Source organism: Erinaceus europaeus, chromosome 2, assembly GCF_950295315.1.
Source record: "Erinaceus europaeus chromosome 2, mEriEur2.1, whole genome shotgun sequence".
Taxonomy (NCBI): domain Eukaryota; kingdom Metazoa; phylum Chordata; class Mammalia; order Eulipotyphla; family Erinaceidae; genus Erinaceus; species Erinaceus europaeus.
The window spans coordinates 188,243,249-188,261,239 of record NC_080163.1 but is presented as its reverse complement, the minus strand read 5'-3'; the positions used below and the strand labels follow the sequence as shown (position 1 = coordinate 188,261,239).

Sequence of the window (17,991 nt, the reverse complement as noted above, 5' to 3'; positions counted from 1 at the left end):
AGGGGTCTAGTTTCATTGGGTTGATTTGGAAGAACTGGCTCTTCTTCCCCTGCTTCCAGACTTTGGATTCTCTTGCCTTTTGTCTCCTCATAGTATCTGCTCCCCCTGTGGAGCCCTACTCTCTGGCCAGCACCCTTGTAGAACTTGACAAATGTTTGCATATCACCTTCATGTAGCAAGTCTTTCCCAAGAGCGTGCAGATTTGACCTCACTTTACAGATGTAGAAACTATGGTCAACATTGGTGAAGTCACAACTAAGAACACACAATCGGAGGCAGGACTGAATCCTGAAAGTTTGGCTTTAACTTCATTTGCGGGCGTCCTTAGAGCTTTAGCAGCGGGGCTGAACCTGAGGTCAAACTAGGAGAGGCCCTTGGGATCTAACTGTGCTTACTGCTTCCAGGTACAATGTGATCTAATTACACCCCCCTTCCCACCATGACAGTGTTCTTCTTAATATGTCTTTAAACCTACTGACTTTAGATATAGGCTTCCTTCCAGTCTTCTCTCCTCTTTTCATTTATACTACTTTCCTTCCTCGTTTTATATTTTGTAATGCTGGACTGAGACCATGTCTGAAACCACTGTACTGAGTTCAACATTCTTCAGCTTTTTATTCAGATAAAGAAAAAAAAAACACAGGGAGTCATGCGGTAGCGCAATGGGTTAAGCGCAGGTGGCGCAAAGTACAAGGACAGGCATAAGGATCCCGGTTCGAGTCCCCGCTACCCACCTGCAGGATAGTAGCTTCACAGGAGGTGAAGCAGATCAAAAAGTGTCTTTCTCTCCCCCTCTCTGTCTTCTCCTCTCTCCATTTCTCTCTGTCCTATCCAACAACAATGACATCAATAACAACAACAATAATAACTAGAATAATAAAAAAAACAACAAGGACAACAAAAGGGAATAAATAAATAAATATATTTTTTAAAAAACAAAACAATATACCATCCATTGCACCCTGGTGCTATACTTGTGTTTCCTGTTGTTCAGGGCCTCACATTAAAGAACTCAAAAAACACGATGATGCTCTATTAGAAGGGCGCTATACTGGCCTCAAATGCCCTAAATATTGTCAGCAAAGTGGAAGTGGAGTATAGATAGAGGCTGAAGCAGGAGAGGAGCAGAAGAAGAAGGAAATCAGGTGAGACAGGCAGTGAAGGGGCCAGCAGGAGGTCAGGGTCAGGGGTCACAGTTCATTACTCACTCTGACCACAGGATGCTCCTGTCCCATAGCGCACAGGCTGGCGGATTCCAAAGGGAAGCAGCCCAAAGTTGAAAGGGGCCTTGAGGTTGTGGTTCTTGTCTTCAGAGCCGAGGGCCACTTCTGCAAAGGAGAACTCACTGCCTGGCACAGCTGTCCAGGTGAGCTGGTTCCTAAGTGAGTGAGTGTCCAGGGTCAGCTGCTCGGCTGCCTTGGTTGGTGCCACCACCAGGGCCACCCTTTCAGAGCCTGGCATGCTCTTGACCACATAGGAAGAGCAGTAGGAAGCCACATCTGGGACCAGGACCAGCTCCGGGTCACTGGTAGCACCGTCCCTAGAGGTCCCAGTGCCAAACTGCAGGACCTGGGTGCCCTTGTCTGCAGTCAGGTGGAGTGGCCTGGAAGGCCGGATCTCAAACTCTGCCACTTCCCCTTTCTTGAGCCAACGGAAGCCAGTGGTGCCCCCGTGATTGTAGGTCAGCTTTGTGGTCTGCTTGGCCACCACGTAGGCCACGTCATAGGGCTTCTGAGAGTTCTGGCTGGCCACCACATAGTCGGTGCCCCAGGCTGAGGTGGGGAGCAGCTGCCTCACTACTCGGCCACAGGCTGTCGAGTCTTCCTGGGCACAGTTGTGTCCTGAGAAGACAGCCACGGGGCTGCTGGCTGTGACCCTGGAGCCTGAGAGGTCAGAGTCACTCTGCATCAGGGCCACCTGGTTGGGCTTGAGGGTGACACTGAGCACCTGGCCCGCAGGGTAGGAGGAGCCCTGGAATGTCACTGGCCGCTTCAGCTGGATGTCAACCCTGGCACCTGTGGGGCCGGCCCTCACGGCAAACTCCTTCAGGTTGCCGGAGCTGGGGGGTGTGAGCACAAAGTACTCAGTGCCCAGGGCACTGACAGGTCGCAGGTGGGTCAGCCCTGCTGCCTGGGGCTTGGTCTTTCCACCCGGCACAGAGGTGCTGGGGCCAGAGGGAGCCCCTTCAGACAGCCCGGGCTTGTCATTGTTGTTGAGCATGGTGGAAGGGTCAGGTGTGGCAGTGATCTCCTGAGAGCTGTCTTCTGGCTGGCTCAGGCCGGAACCAGGGGTGGCTGATGGGCTGCTGTCCAGGAGATGGAGGCTGGCATTGCCGGACCCAGGGTTCAAGTTCTGCAGGAACTGTGTGAGCATTTTCTCTCCTCCGGTGCTCCCGGGCTTCTCTGGGGGTAGGAAACACAGCTATGAGTCTGTTTATCTAAAGCCCCACCACAGAATAACACCTGAGCTTCCTGAGCCTGGGTGGCAATAACATGTTCACTGGAAGTTGGTAACATTCTTCCCTTCCTAGATCTCTCTAGGAGACACCATTATGCCCAATAGAGATAACAGGTTGATGGCAGACCACAATAAGGTTTACAGAACTCTACTGCTATGCTCAGACTGATATCTCTTTGGTAGGTACGTTAGATTACACTAGAATATTTTACTATGGTAATGGGATGACTTAATAATTTATTTATTTTAAATCTTTTTGGTCTTTTGCCACCAGGGTTAGCTATGGAGCTCGGTGCCAGCACTACTAATTCACTGCTCTTGGTGGCTATTTTTTCTCATTTTTTTGTTATCCTTGTGGCTCTTATTATTGCTACTGCTGTTGTTGGATAGGACAGAGAGAAATCAAGAGAGGAGTGGGGAGACAGAGAGTCAGAGAGAAAGACAGACACCTGCAGGCCTGCTTCACCACTTGTGAAGCAACCCCTCCCTGCAGGTGGGGGGCCAGGGACCCCAAGTGGGATTGTTGTGCTGGTCCTTGGACTTCACACCATGTGTGCTTAACCCACTGTGCTACCACCCAGCCCCCATTTTAAATCTTTTAATCTATTTATTATTGCATAGACACAGAGAGAAATTGAGAGGGGATGGAAAGATGGAAAGAAAGAGAGAAGAGACACCTGCACTCCTGCTTCAACACTTTTGAAGCTTTTCCCTTGCACGTGGGGACCAGGAGCTTAAACCAGGGTCTCTGTGCACTGTAATGTGTGTGCTTCACCAGGTGTGCCATCGCCTGGCACTTATGATTACTATATAGCTATTTATATATTTTGTGAAGTGGTGGCTTAATTGTATACCTTAATTTTGCTTTTTAAATTTATTATTATTATTATTGTATAATTCTTTATTACTATTATTATTTTTACCAGAGCACTGCTCAGCTCTGGCTGTGGTGGTGCTCAGGATGAGATCTTTATTTTCCTCATACCACTATCCAGTGGCCTTCAAGGTCAATTTTAACTATTATCCCTTCTCTCCTCCCTTCTGTCCTTTCTTCATTCCTTCATGAAACTTTGGAGATGGACAGACTAACAGAAGTGTATAGACACATCCTCTCTCTCTACCTGTGGAGTGTGCACAAGGCCAACTATGAGAATGGGTGAATCTAGCCCAGGGCTTGAATCAAATTCACTATGCAGGGGGTAACTTTTGCCAGTGCTGAGAAACCTACTGACCAGGATCTTAGTTTCAGCGGGATGATTTAGAAGACACAGCTCTTCTTCCCCTGCATCCAGATTTTGGAATCTCTTCCCCTCTCAGTACAACACCAGCTCCCCTTGTTAGCCTTATTTTACAGATGTTAGCACACCAGCCTGACATAGCAAGTCCTTCCATGATGGTGCAGACTTGACCCCTTCTTAGTGATGTGGAAATGGAGGTCTACAAGGCAATGTCACACCTGAGGTCACACAAGCGCGGGTGGGGGTGGGGTGGGGTTGTGGAGCCTGACTTCACACTATGGGAGGCCTGTGTGATACATGTGTTGTAACAAGTGGGGTCCCAGCTATAATGTGATCTAAGGAACCCACCATGGGAGAAGATCCTTCTTAGTATGCTTTAAAGTCAACTGAGTTTCAATATGTTTCCTTTCTTTCTTCTTTCCTGCGTACCTGTCTCCTTGTTCTGTTTATTGGGGGGACTGTCTGATGTCTGATACCACTGATATGGGCCATATCATCATTGCTCCTCTCCTCTCCTCTGCTTTCCTCACCTCTCCTCTCTTCTCCCTTTCTCCTTCTCTTTCTCTCTCTCATTCATTCTCTCTTTCATTAAGATGGAGAGTGAGGACAAAGAGGGAAGGAGGGAGACAGAAAAAGGCAGAAATCACAATACCCATCCACTATCCATAGCTTCCCTGATGACATACCTCTTCCCACGTGGTCTGGGCCTCTAATCCAGAACCTCACACAACAAGCCTGTGCTATTCTTGGAGAGCTGTCTACCGTCCCCAACCCCTGGGAGTCATCAGGGAACAGATGGATATGGGAGGGGGTATAGTCCATTTGAACCAGAAAGCCACAGAGGAACGGAGGGTGTTAGAAGGGAATACGGTGAAGAAGGCAGTGAAGGGACCAGCATGGGGTCAGGGTCAGGGGTCACAGTTTATTACTCACTCTGACCACAGGATGCTCCTGTCCCATAGCGCACAGGCTGGCGGATTCCAAAGGGAAGCAGCCCAAAGTTGAAAGGGGCCTTGAGGTTGTGGTTCTTGTCTTCAGAGCCGAGGGCCACTTCTGCAAAGGAGAACTCACTGCCTGGCACAGCTGTCCAGGTGAGCTGGTTCCTAAGTGAGTGAGTGTCCAGGGTCAGCTGCTCGGCTGCCTTGGTTGGTGCCACCACCAGGGCCACCCTTTCAGAGCCTGGCATGCTCTTGACCACATAGGAAGAGCAGTAGGAAGCCACATCTGGGACCAGGACCAGCTCCGGGTCACTGGTAGCACCGTCCCTAGAGGTCCCAGTGCCAAACTGCAGGACCTGGGTGCCCTTGTCTGCAGTCAGGTGGAGTGGCCTGGAAGGCCGGATCTCAAACTCTGCCACTTCCCCTTTCTTGAGCCAACGGAAGCCAGTGGTGCCCCCGTGATTGTAGGTCAGCTTTGTGGTCTGCTTGGCCACCACGTAGGCCACGTCATAGGGCTTCTGAGAGTTCTGGCTGGCCACCACATAGTCGGTGCCCCAGGCTGAGGTGGGGAGCAGCTGCCTCACTACTCGGCCACAGGCTGTCGAGTCTTCCTGGGCACAGTTGTGTCCTGAGAAGACAGCCACGGGGCTGCTGGCTGTGACCCTGGAGCCTGAGAGGTCAGAGTCACTCTGCATCAGGGCCACCTGGTTGGGCTTGAGGGTGACACTGAGCACCTGGCCCGCAGGGTAGGAGGAGCCCTGGAATGTCACTGGCCGCTTCAGCTGGATGTCAACCCTGGCACCTGTGGGGCCGGCCCTCACGGCAAACTCCTTCAGGTTGCCGGAGCTGGGGGGTGTGAGCACAAAGTACTCAGTGCCCAGGGCACTGACAGGTCGCAGGTGGGTCAGCCCTGCTGCCTGGGGCTTGGTCTTTCCACCCGGCACAGAGGTGCTGGGGCCAGAGGGAGCCCCTTCAGACAGCCCGGGCTTGTCATTGTTGTTGAGCATGGTGGAAGGGTCAGGTGTGGCAGTGATCTCCTGAGAGCTGTCTTCTGGCTGGCTCAGGCCGGAACCAGGGGTGGCTGATGGGCTGCTGTCCAGGAGATGGAGGCTGGCATTGCCGGACCCAGGGTTCAAGTTCTGCAGGAACTGTGTGAGCATTTTCTCTCCTCCGGTGCTCCCGGGCTTCTCTGGGGGTAGGAAACACAGCTATGAGTCTGTTTATCTAAAGCCCCACCACAGAATAACACCTGAGCTTCCTGAGCCTGGGTGGCAATAACATGTTCACTGGAAGTTGGTAACATTCTTCCCTTCCTAGATCTCTCTAGGAGACACCATTATGCCCAATAGAGATAACAGGTTGATGGCAGACCACAATAAGGTTTACAGAACTCTACTGCTATGCTCAGACTGATATCTCTTTGGTAGGTACGTTAGATTACACTAGAATATTTTACTATGGTAATGGGATGACTTAATAATTTATTTATTTTAAATCTTTTTGGTCTTTTGCCACCAGGGTTAGCTATGGAGCTCGGTGCCAGCACTACTAATTCACTGCTCTTGGTGGCTATTTTTTCTCATTTTTTTGTTATCCTTGTGGCTCTTATTATTGCTACTGCTGTTGTTGGATAGGACAGAGAGAAATCAAGAGAGGAGTGGGGAGACAGAGAGTCAGAGAGAAAGACAGACACCTGCAGGCCTGCTTCACCACTTGTGAAGCAACCCCTCCCTGCAGGTGGGGGGCCAGGGACCCCAAGTGGGATTGTTGTGCTGGTCCTTGGACTTCACACCATGTGTGCTTAACCCACTGTGCTGCCACCCAGCCCCCATTTTAAATCTTTTAATCTATTTATTATTGCATAGACACAGAGAGAAATTGAGAGGGGATGGAAAGATGGAAAGAAAGAGAGAAGAGACACCTGCACTCCTGCTTCAACACTTTTGAAGCTTTTCCCTTGCACGTGGGGACCAGGAGCTTAAACCAGGGTCTCTGTGCACTGTAATGTGTGTGCTTCACCAGGTGTGCCATCGCCTGGCACTTATGATTACTATATAGCTATTTATATATTTTGTGAAGTGGTGGCTTAATTGTATACCTTAATTTTACTTTTTAAATTTATTATTATTATTATTGTATAATTCTTTATTACTATTATTATTTTTACCAGAGCACTGCTCAGCTCTGGCTGTGGTGGTGCTCAGGATGAGATCTTTATTTTCCTCATACCACTATCCAGTGGCCTTCAAGGTCAATTTTAACTATTATCCCTTCTCTCCTCCCTTCTGTCCTTTCTTCATTCCTTCATGAAACTTTGGAGATGGACAGACTAACAGAAGTGTATAGACACATCCTCTCTCTCTACCTGTGGAGTGTGCACAAGGCCAACTATGAGAATGGGTGAGTCTAGCCCAGGGCTTGAATCAAATTCACTATGCAGGGGGTAACTTTTGCCAGTGCTGAGAAACCTACTGACCAGGATCTTAGTTTCAGCGGGATGATTTAGAAGACACAGCTCTTCTTCCCCTGCATCCAGATTTTGGAATCTCTTCCCCTCTCAGTACAACACCAGCTCCCCTTGTTAGCCTTATTTTACAGATGTTAGCACACCAGCCTGACATAGCAAGTCCTTCCATGATGGTGCAGACTTGACCCCTTCTTAGTGATGTGGAAATGGAGGTCTACAAGGCAATGTCACACCTGAGGTCACACAAGCGCGGGTGGGGGTGGGGTGGGGTTGTGGAGCCTGACTTCACACTATGGGAGGCCTGTGTGATACATGTGTTGTAACAAGTGGGGTCCCAGCTATAATGTGATCTAAGGAACCCACCATGGGAGAAGATCCTTCTTAGTATGCTTTAAAGTCAACTGAGTTTCAATATGTTTCCTTTCTTTCTTCTTTCCTGCGTACCTGTCTCCTTGTTCTGTTTATTGGGGGGACTGTCTGATGTCTGATACCACTGATATGGGCCATATCATCATTGCTCCTCTCCTCTCCTCTGCTTTCCTCACCTCTCCTCTCTTCTCCCTTTCTCCTTCTCTTTCTCTCTCTCATTCATTCTCTCTTTCATTAAGATGGAGAGTGAGGACAAAGAGGGAAGGAGGGAGACAGAAAAAGGCAGAAATCACAATACCCATCCACTATCCATAGCTTCCCTGATGACATACCTCTTCCCACGTGGTCTGGGCCTCTAATCCAGAACCTCACACAACAAGCCTGTGCTATTCTTGGAGAGCTGTCTACCGTCCCCAACCCCTGGGAGTCATCAGGGAACAGATGGATATGGGAGGGGGTATAGTCCATTTGAACCAGAAAGCCACAGAGGAACGGAGGGTGTTAGAAGGGAATACGGTGAAGAAGGCAGTGAAGGGACCAGCATGGGGTCAGGGTCAGGGGTCACAGTTTATTACTCACTCTGACCACAGGATGCTCCTGTCCCATAGCGCACAGGCTGGCGGATTCCAAAGGGAAGCAGCCCAAAGTTGAAAGGGGCCTTGAGGTTGTGGTTCTTGTCTTCAGAGCCGAGGGCCACTTCTGCAAAGGAGAACTCACTGCCTGGCACAGCTGTCCAGGTGAGCTGGTTCCTAAGTGAGTGAGTGTCCAGGGTCAGCTGCTCGGCTGCCTTGGTTGGTGCCACCACCAGGGCCACCCTTTCAGAGCCTGGCATGCTCTTGACCACATAGGAAGAGCAGTAGGAAGCCACATCTGGGACCAGGACCAGCTCCGGGTCACTGGTAGCACCGTCCCTAGAGGTCCCAGTGCCAAACTGCAGGACCTGGGTGCCCTTGTCTGCAGTCAGGTGGAGTGGCCTGGAAGGCCGGATCTCAAACTCTGCCACTTCCCCTTTCTTGAGCCAACGGAAGCCAGTGGTGCCCCCGTGATTGTAGGTCAGCTTTGTGGTCTGCTTGGCCACCACGTAGGCCACGTCATAGGGCTTCTGAGAGTTCTGGCTGGCCACCACATAGTCGGTGCCCCAGGCTGAGGTGGGGAGCAGCTGCCTCACTACTCGGCCACAGGCTGTCGAGTCTTCCTGGGCACAGTTGTGTCCTGAGAAGACAGCCACGGGGCTGCTGGCTGTGACCCTGGAGCCTGAGAGGTCAGAGTCACTCTGCATCAGGGCCACCTGGTTGGGCTTGAGGGTGACACTGAGCACCTGGCCCGCAGGGTAGGAGGAGCCCTGGAATGTCACTGGCCGCTTCAGCTGGATGTCAACCCTGGCACCTGTGGGGCCGGCCCTCACGGCAAACTCCTTCAGGTTGCCGGAGCTGGGGGGTGTGAGCACAAAGTACTCAGTGCCCAGGGCACTGACAGGTCGCAGGTGGGTCAGCCCTGCTGCCTGGGGCTTGGTCTTTCCACCCGGCACAGAGGTGCTGGGGCCAGAGGGAGCCCCTTCAGACAGCCCGGGCTTGTCATTGTTGTTGAGCATGGTGGAAGGGTCAGGTGTGGCAGTGATCTCCTGAGAGCTGTCTTCTGGCTGGCTCAGGCCGGAACCAGGGGTGGCTGATGGGCTGCTGTCCAGGAGATGGAGGCTGGCATTGCCGGACCCAGGGTTCAAGTTCTGCAGGAACTGTGTGAGCATTTTCTCTCCTCCGGTGCTCCCGGGCTTCTCTGGGGGTAGGAAACACAGCTATGAGTCTGTTTATCTAAAGCCCCACCACAGAATAACACCTGAGCTTCCTGAGCCTGGGTGGCAATAACATGTTCACTGGAAGTTGGTAACATTCTTCCCTTCCTAGATCTCTCTAGGAGACACCATTATGCCCAATAGAGATAACAGGTTGATGGCAGACCACAATAAGGTTTACAGAACTCTACTGCTATGCTCAGACTGATATCTCTTTGGTAGGTACGTTAGATTACACTAGAATATTTTACTATGGTAATGGGATGACTTAATAATTTATTTATTTTAAATCTTTTTGGTCTTTTGCCACCAGGGTTAGCTATGGAGCTCGGTGCCAGCACTACTAATTCACTGCTCTTGGTGGCTATTTTTTCTCATTTTTTTGTTATCCTTGTGGCTCTTATTATTGCTACTGCTGTTGTTGGATAGGACAGAGAGAAATCAAGAGAGGAGTGGGGAGACAGAGAGTCAGAGAGAAAGACAGACACCTGCAGGCCTGCTTCACCACTTGTGAAGCAACCCCTCCCTGCAGGTGGGGGGCCAGGGACCCCAAGTGGGATTGTTGTGCTGGTCCTTGGACTTCACACCATGTGTGCTTAACCCACTGTGCTACCACCCAGCCCCCATTTTAAATCTTTTAATCTATTTATTATTGCATAGACACAGAGAGAAATTGAGAGGGGATGGAAAGATGGAAAGAAAGAGAGAAGAGACACCTGCACTCCTGCTTCAACACTTTTGAAGCTTTTCCCTTGCACGTGGGGACCAGGAGCTTAAACCAGGGTCTCTGTGCACTGTAATGTGTGTGCTTCACCAGGTGTGCCATCGCCTGGCACTTATGATTACTATATAGCTATTTATATATTTTGTGAAGTGGTGGCTTAATTGTATACCTTAATTTTACTTTTTAAATTTATTATTATTATTATTGTATAATTCTTTATTACTATTATTATTTTTACCAGAGCACTGCTCAGCTCTGGCTGTGGTGGTGCTCAGGATGAGATCTTTATTTTCCTCATACCACTATCCAGTGGCCTTCAAGGTCAATTTTAACTATTATCCCTTCTCTCCTCCCTTCTGTCCTTTCTTCATTCCTTCATGAAACTTTGGAGATGGACAGACTAACAGAAGTGTATAGACACATCCTCTCTCTCTACCTGTGGAGTGTGCACAAGGCCAACTATGAGAATGGGTGAATCTAGCCCAGGGCTTGAATCAAATTCACTATGCAGGGGGTAACTTTTGCCAGTGCTGAGAAACCTACTGACCAGGATCTTAGTTTCAGCGGGATGATTTAGAAGACACAGCTCTTCTTCCCCTGCATCCAGATTTTGGAATCTCTTCCCCTCTCAGTACAACACCAGCTCCCCTTGTTAGCCTTATTTTACAGATGTTAGCACACCAGCCTGACATAGCAAGTCCTTCCATGATGGTGCAGACTTGACCCCTTCTTAGTGATGTGGAAATGGAGGTCTACAAGGCAATGTCACACCTGAGGTCACACAAGCGCGGGTGGGGGTGGGGTGGGGTTGTGGAGCCTGACTTCACACTATGGGAGGCCTGTGTGATACATGTGTTGTAACAAGTGGGGTCCCAGCTATAATGTGATCTAAGGAACCCACCATGGGAGAAGATCCTTCTTAGTATGCTTTAAAGTCAACTGAGTTTCAATATGTTTCCTTTCTTTCTTCTTTCCTGCGTACCTGTCTCCTTGTTCTGTTTATTGGGGGGACTGTCTGATGTCTGATACCACTGATATGGGCCATATCATCATTGCTCCTCTCCTCTCCTCTGCTTTCCTCACCTCTCCTCTCTTCTCCCTTTCTCCTTCTCTTTCTCTCTCTCATTCATTCTCTCTTTCATTAAGATGGAGAGTGAGGACAAAGAGGGAAGGAGGGAGACAGAAAAAGGCAGAAATCACAATACCCATCCACTATCCATAGCTTCCCTGATGACATACCTCTTCCCACGTGGTCTGGGCCTCTAATCCAGAACCTCACACAACAAGCCTGTGCTATTCTTGGAGAGCTGTCTACCGTCCCCAACCCCTGGGAGTCATCAGGGAACAGATGGATATGGGAGGGGGTATAGTCCATTTGAACCAGAAAGCCACAGAGGAACGGAGGGTGTTAGAAGGGAATACGGTGAAGAAGGCAGTGAAGGGACCAGCATGGGGTCAGGGTCAGGGGTCACAGTTTATTACTCACTCTGACCACAGGATGCTCCTGTCCCATAGCGCACAGGCTGGCGGATTCCAAAGGGAAGCAGCCCAAAGTTGAAAGGGGCCTTGAGGTTGTGGTTCTTGTCTTCAGAGCCGAGGGCCACTTCTGCAAAGGAGAACTCACTGCCTGGCACAGCTGTCCAGGTGAGCTGGTTCCTAAGTGAGTGAGTGTCCAGGGTCAGCTGCTCGGCTGCCTTGGTTGGTGCCACCACCAGGGCCACCCTTTCAGAGCCTGGCATGCTCTTGACCACATAGGAAGAGCAGTAGGAAGCCACATCTGGGACCAGGACCAGCTCCGGGTCACTGGTAGCACCGTCCCTAGAGGTCCCAGTGCCAAACTGCAGGACCTGGGTGCCCTTGTCTGCAGTCAGGTGGAGTGGCCTGGAAGGCCGGATCTCAAACTCTGCCACTTCCCCTTTCTTGAGCCAACGGAAGCCAGTGGTGCCCCCGTGATTGTAGGTCAGCTTTGTGGTCTGCTTGGCCACCACGTAGGCCACGTCATAGGGCTTCTGAGAGTTCTGGCTGGCCACCACATAGTCGGTGCCCCAGGCTGAGGTGGGGAGCAGCTGCCTCACTACTCGGCCACAGGCTGTCGAGTCTTCCTGGGCACAGTTGTGTCCTGAGAAGACAGCCACGGGGCTGCTGGCTGTGACCCTGGAGCCTGAGAGGTCAGAGTCACTCTGTATCAGGGCCACCTGGTTGGGCTTGAGGGTGACACTGAGCACCTGGCCCGCAGGGTAGGAGGTGCCCTGGAATGTCACTGGCCGCTTCAGCTGGATGTCGACCCTGGCACCTGTGGGGCCGGCCCTCACGGCAAACTCCTTCAGGTTGCCGGAGCTGGGGGGTGTGAGCACAAAGTACTCAGTGCCCAGGGCACCGACAGGTCGCAGGTGGGTCAGCCCTGCTGCCTGGGGCTTGGTCTTTCCACCCGGCACAGAGGTGCTGGGGCCAGAGGGAGCCCCTTCAGACAGCCCGGGCTTGTCATTGTTGTTGAGCATGGTGGAAGGGTCAGGTGTGGCAGTGATCTCCTGAGAGCTGTCTTCTGGCTGGCTCAGGCCGGAACCAGGGGTGGCTGATGGGCTGCTGTCCAGGAGATGGAGGCTGGCATTGCCGGACCCAGGGTTCAAGTTCTGCAGGAACTGTGTGAGCATTTTCTCTCCTCCGGTGCTCCCGGGCTTCATGGAATCCTTCTGGGTTGACCCTGGGTTAGATATATAACCACGAGTCTCTTTATGCAAACCCCAGTCAGAGAAAAACTAAACCTCTTTAGCCTGAATGACAGTAGTATATTATCTGGACTTTCTTTCTTTCTTTCTCTCCTTATTTATTTATTTATTGTATTACAGAGGCAAAGAGAGATTATATAAAAGACCATAGCATCAAAGCTTCCTTCACTTCAGTGAAGGCCAGGCTTGTACATGAGATGAATACATAGCCAAGCAGCACATTATCCAAATAGGCTATTTGCTTTTCTAAAATTTCTTTTTGTGAGAGAGACCACTGTGTCTCTCACTGTGCAGTGCCAGGGACTGAACCTGGAGACTCATGTATGCAGTTCCTGAGCTGTACCTCTCCCTGGCCAAGATTAATGATTTTGATACAGACACAACCCAGCATTTTGGCTCCTGCAAAGCTTTTCTTTCACCACTGTGTTGTTTTCTTTCTTCCTTCCTTCCTTCTTCCCTTCCTTCCTTCCTTCTTCCCTTCCTTCCTTCCTCTTTTTTTTTTTTTTTTTGCCTCCAGGGTTATTGCTGGGACTCAGTGCTGGACTTTCTAATAATCTTCCTTTTGTTACTATTTCTTCTTGTACTATGGGTTTTACAAGTCAATGAGTTTAATTTACACAAATCCACTCCCCTTTTTGTTCAGATCTTTGATTCTACTCCTTTGAGAACAATCTGGAGACCTCTCAGAAGGCTAGATATGAACTATGAACCTACAAATCTTCTCCTTGGGGTATATCCTAAAGATCCAAACATACTCATCCAAAAGTAATATATTTGTAAACCTATGTTCATAGCAGCACAATTTGGAATAGGCAAAGCGTGGAAGCACCCAGTTGTCCAAAAATAGATGAGTAGCTGAGTAAGTTGTGGTATATATACACCATAGAATACTACTCAGTTATTTAAAATGGTGACTTCATCTTTTCACCTCATCTTGGAAATGAAATCTTGGAGAAACCATATTAAGTCAGATAAGCCAGAAAGCGAAGGTATAGCATGGGATGATCTCACTCATAGATAAAAGGTGAGGACTAAGAACAGAAGGGAAAACACAAAACAGAACTTAGACTGGGTTTGGTGGATTACGCCAAAGTAAAAGACTCTGGAGTGGAGGTAGGATGGGGAGATTCACATTCTGGTGCCTGGTGGTGGAAGAGGATCTAGGTGGGTGGTTAGAGTGTTATGTAGAAAACTGAGATATTTAAAAAATTATCTTTACTGATTTATTGAATAGATACAGTCAGAAAATGAAAGGGAAGGGGGAGATAGAGAGGGAGAGAGACAGAGAGACACCTGCAGCCCTGCTCCACCACTTGCAAAGCTTTTCCCCTGCATGTGGGGACTGGGGGCTCGAACCCAGGCCCTTGAGCACTGTAGCGTGTCCACTCAGCCAGGTGTGCCACTACCTGGCTAAAAACTAAGAAATTTTATACATGTAAAATTCACTGTTGACTGTAAACCATTAATCCCCCAAATAAGAAAGAAAAATAAATCTTTATCTTATTTTTTTAAGACACTGTTGCTCATATTGACTTAATCCTGGTGCAAGTCTGTGGTCTGTGGTTTCTGAGTTAGTAGCATGTGGGGGAGATGCGAAGTAGTGAAGCAGCAGTGAAATTACAGACAAAATGCTTCTTAGAAAGAGAGAGAGGGGGAGACAGTATAATAGTTACACAAACAGACCCTCAGGCCTGAGTCTCTGATGTCCCAGCTTCAGTCCCCTGCTACACAAAAGCCAAAGAGTAGCAGTGTTCTCATAAAAAAAGAAAGAAAGAAAGGGGGGAAAAGAGAGAGAAAGCTTGCAGTGGGTACTTTTTAACCACCCTAACCAGGAGGGAACTGTCCAGGACTGAGAACAGTGGGGTGAGGAGTGGAGGAGTGTTCAAAACTGTTTGAGAGAGTGTGTGGGTTGCATTGTGGAATCTGCTGAATAAAGGGAGCTATCAAAGATATTCCTCTCAGCCACGGGAATAGGCAGGCGTCAGAGCCACTGGAGACTTCAAGACCACTGTAAATATTGAGTAGCTATTGACTGGTGGCCCGAGGGCCTTTAGGTCCCCTGCCATCTCTAGTACTCAGTCTTTACTAAAGACTTTAACCCTGGAAAATATTCAGTAGCCACTCCAGAGAGAAGATCTGAAGCCCTCTGCCACAGAGAGCATTTTCAGGCCTGGTCCTCCAAAGTTTTCTGAGTCTCCTGTCCTACTCCAGTCAGTCTAGGAGAACTGGAAGTTCGTGAAGAAAGAATCTTGGGACTATCCTGGCGTTTTGTTTGTTTTTCAGCATTATTTCCTTTCTTCTTGCTCATCCCCCTCAGGTCAACAGGACCAGGTATATCTATCTATATCATTCATGTGAGGAGGCAGACATGTAGCTTACTGGGTAGGACACTTGTGTTGCCATGAATGTCCCAGTATCAAGCTTCATTCATTCTCTGTGGGAGAGCCAGTACCTAGGGTGGGGTGGGGTGGGGGTGGCCCCAGTGCTATGGCTCTTCTCTCAGTGTCTTAATGAAAACACTGCTATGTGCAAATAGTGCACGTGTGAGCTTTTGGCTCCTCAAAAATAAAAAATCAAATAATAAAAAAGATATATGAATCAAACAAATATGAGTAGAGTGGCAGTTAGAAGATGGTGCGGGGGGGGGGGGTAGATTGTGTAATGGTTATGCAAAGAGACTCTCATACCTCAGGCTTCGAAGTCCCAGGTTCAATCCCCCGCACCACCATAAGCCAGAGCTGAGCAGTGCTCTGGTGTTTCTCTCTGTGTCTTTCTCTCTCTGCATTTCTTCCAAGAATAAAATAAATAAAATACTTTAAAAGGGGGGGGGTCGGGCAGTGGCGCAGCGGGTTAAGCGCATGTGGTGCAAAGCGCAAGGACCAGCGTAAGGATCCCGGTTCGAGCCCGGCTCCCCACCTGCAGGGAAGTCGCTTCACAGGCGGTGAAGCAGGTCTGCAGGTGTCTATCTTTCTCTCCCCTTCTCTGTCTTCCCCTCCTCTCTCCATTTCTCTCTGTCCTATCCAACAAAGAACAACATCAACAATGGCAATAATAATAACCACAACGAGGCTACAACAACAAGGGCAACAAAAGAGGGGGGAAATGGTCTCCAGGAGCAGTGGATTCATGGTGCAGGCACCCTGGAGGAAAAAAAAAAAAAAGAAAATGGTGGAAAGCTGGGGGCGGGTGTTAGCACACCGGGTTAAGCACACATAGTGCAAAGCGCAAGGACCAGTGCAAGGATCCTGGTTCAAGCCCCCGGCTCCCCACCTGCAGGGGATTTGCTTCATAAGCAGTGAAGAAGGTCTACAGGTGTCTGTCTTTCTCTCCCCCCTCCCTTGTCTTCCCCTCCTCTCTCAATTTCTCTCTGTCCTATCCAACAACGATGACATCAATAACAACAACAACATTAAAAAATGGCCTCCAGGAGCAGTGGATTCATAGTGCAGGCACGGAGCCCCAGCAATAACCCTGGAGGCTAAAAAAGAAAGAAAGACAGTAGTGTGAAGCTGTTAAACATCAAAATCTTTCCTTGTAAGTGGCAACAGTCACCTGATATGATCCCAATTACCCTCTGGCCGCCTAGATCTCCCTAGGATTCACCTCTCTTTTCCATTTCCCAAAGAAAATAGATAAAAACCTAACTGGGGCCGGGTGATGGCATACCTGGTTGAGCACATACATTACAGTGCACAAGAACCCAGGATTAAGCCCCTAGTCCCCACCTGTACGGGGAAAGCTTTGCAAGCAGTGAAACAGGGCTGCAGGTCTCTCTGTTCTCTCTCCCTATCTCCTCCTCCCTGTCTATTTCTTGCTGTCTCTATCCAATAAATAAATAAAGATAATAAAAAATAAAGAAATAAAAAGGCCTAATGACAACACAGGACCTTGTAGGATTCTGCTTCTCTGTTCTTACAGTCATCTGCTTGGGTGGGCCCCAGAATCTCACTACAGTACTTTTCCTGTTGCTAAGACTTTAGTGAATGTCTTACATATGCCTCGTATCACCACTCGGTGGTATAATCAATTTTCTTTTCTTTCTTTCTTTTTTTTTTTTTTTTTTTTTTTTTTACCAGAGCACTGCTCAGTTTTGGCTTATGGTGGTGCTGGGTACTGAACCTGGATCTCAAAGCCTCAGGCATGGAAGAACTATTTATGCAAAGAACCATTATGCTATCTCCCTAGACCAATTTTCACTTTAAAAAACATAAATTTTTAAAGATAGGGGAGAGGAGAGACAGACACAGAGAAAGGACCAACATGGGGCCAGGTGGTGGTGCACCTGTTTAACAGCACACATTACAGTGAGCAAGGAGCCCAGGTTCAAGCCCCTGGTCCCTACCTGCAGGAAGAAAACTTCATGAGCGGTGAAGCAGTGCTGCAGGAGTCTCTCGGCCTCTATCCCTCTCTATCTCCCCCTCCTCTCTCAATTTTTCTCTGTCCCTATACAATAATAAATAAAAATATTTAAAAGAAAAAAAAAGGACAGACACCACACTTCTCCATCTATCAGTCTCTTTCAGTGCTTCCCAAGATGCTCCTATGTGGGACCAGGGCTCCAACCTATACCTTGAATCTCATAGGAAAGCTTCCAATGGAGGAGATGGGATACAGAACTCTAGTGGTGGGAATTGTGTGGAATTGAATCCCTCTTATCCTATGGTCTTGTCGCTCATTATTACATAAATATAAAAAATTAATGGGCGGGGGGGGGTGTCCAGTGCGGGAACCTTAGTGTCTAGGGCCATTGTTCAAAGGGGTGAGTTGGAAGGACAGCTCTTCCTGTCCTGCTTCCAGAATTTGAAAGCTCTTGCCATCCATCTCCTCATTCTATCAGCTCCCCTGTGTAGCCCTACTCAGTGCTCGGCCAGCTCCTAGGCCTTTGCAATGGTTAGCACATTACAGGCTCATTTAGCAGGTTTTTAGTAAAAAAAGATGGAGTTTAGGTCCCCATTGTACAGATGTGGAAATTCAGGCCAATAGATATGAATTGACATCCAGGTCAACAATCAGAGGTGGGACTGTAACCCAGGAAGTTTAACACCTGTGCCTTCTGTTGTAGAGTACAAGGCCGGGGGGGGGGGGGAGGACTGGGCGGTAACCTGCTTATTGGGATGAGCCCAAGGTGACACCTGAGCGGTGGCAGTGATGATGACGCAATGTAAGCACTCAAAGCTTCAGATTGGTGACCTGACTGGATTTTAACAGTGGGCTCAAACTGTTTATACATTTCTAATATGACTTTTCTTTGAAATACTAAATCACTCATCATCTTAGACCAGG

At 49.1% G+C, this 17,991-nt stretch overlaps 1 protein-coding gene across 1 annotated transcript in view; it reads right to left on the bottom strand.

Annotated features, from left to right (window-relative positions):
• Nucleotides 1-17,991, bottom strand: part of LOC132532997 (uncharacterized) — a 54,951-nt gene that overhangs the window by 24,773 nt on the left and 12,187 nt on the right. Inside the window, exons 3-6 of the mRNA XM_060172308.1 lie at nt 11,469-12,683; nt 8,049-9,242; nt 4,629-5,822; nt 1,209-2,402 (exon numbers count right to left, since the gene is read on the bottom strand). Of these exons, the coding sequence (XP_060028291.1) occupies nt 1,209-2,402; nt 4,629-5,822; nt 8,049-9,242; nt 11,469-12,683 (4,797 nt within the window). The remainder of the gene's footprint in view (nt 1-1,208; nt 2,403-4,628; nt 5,823-8,048; nt 9,243-11,468; nt 12,684-17,991) is intronic.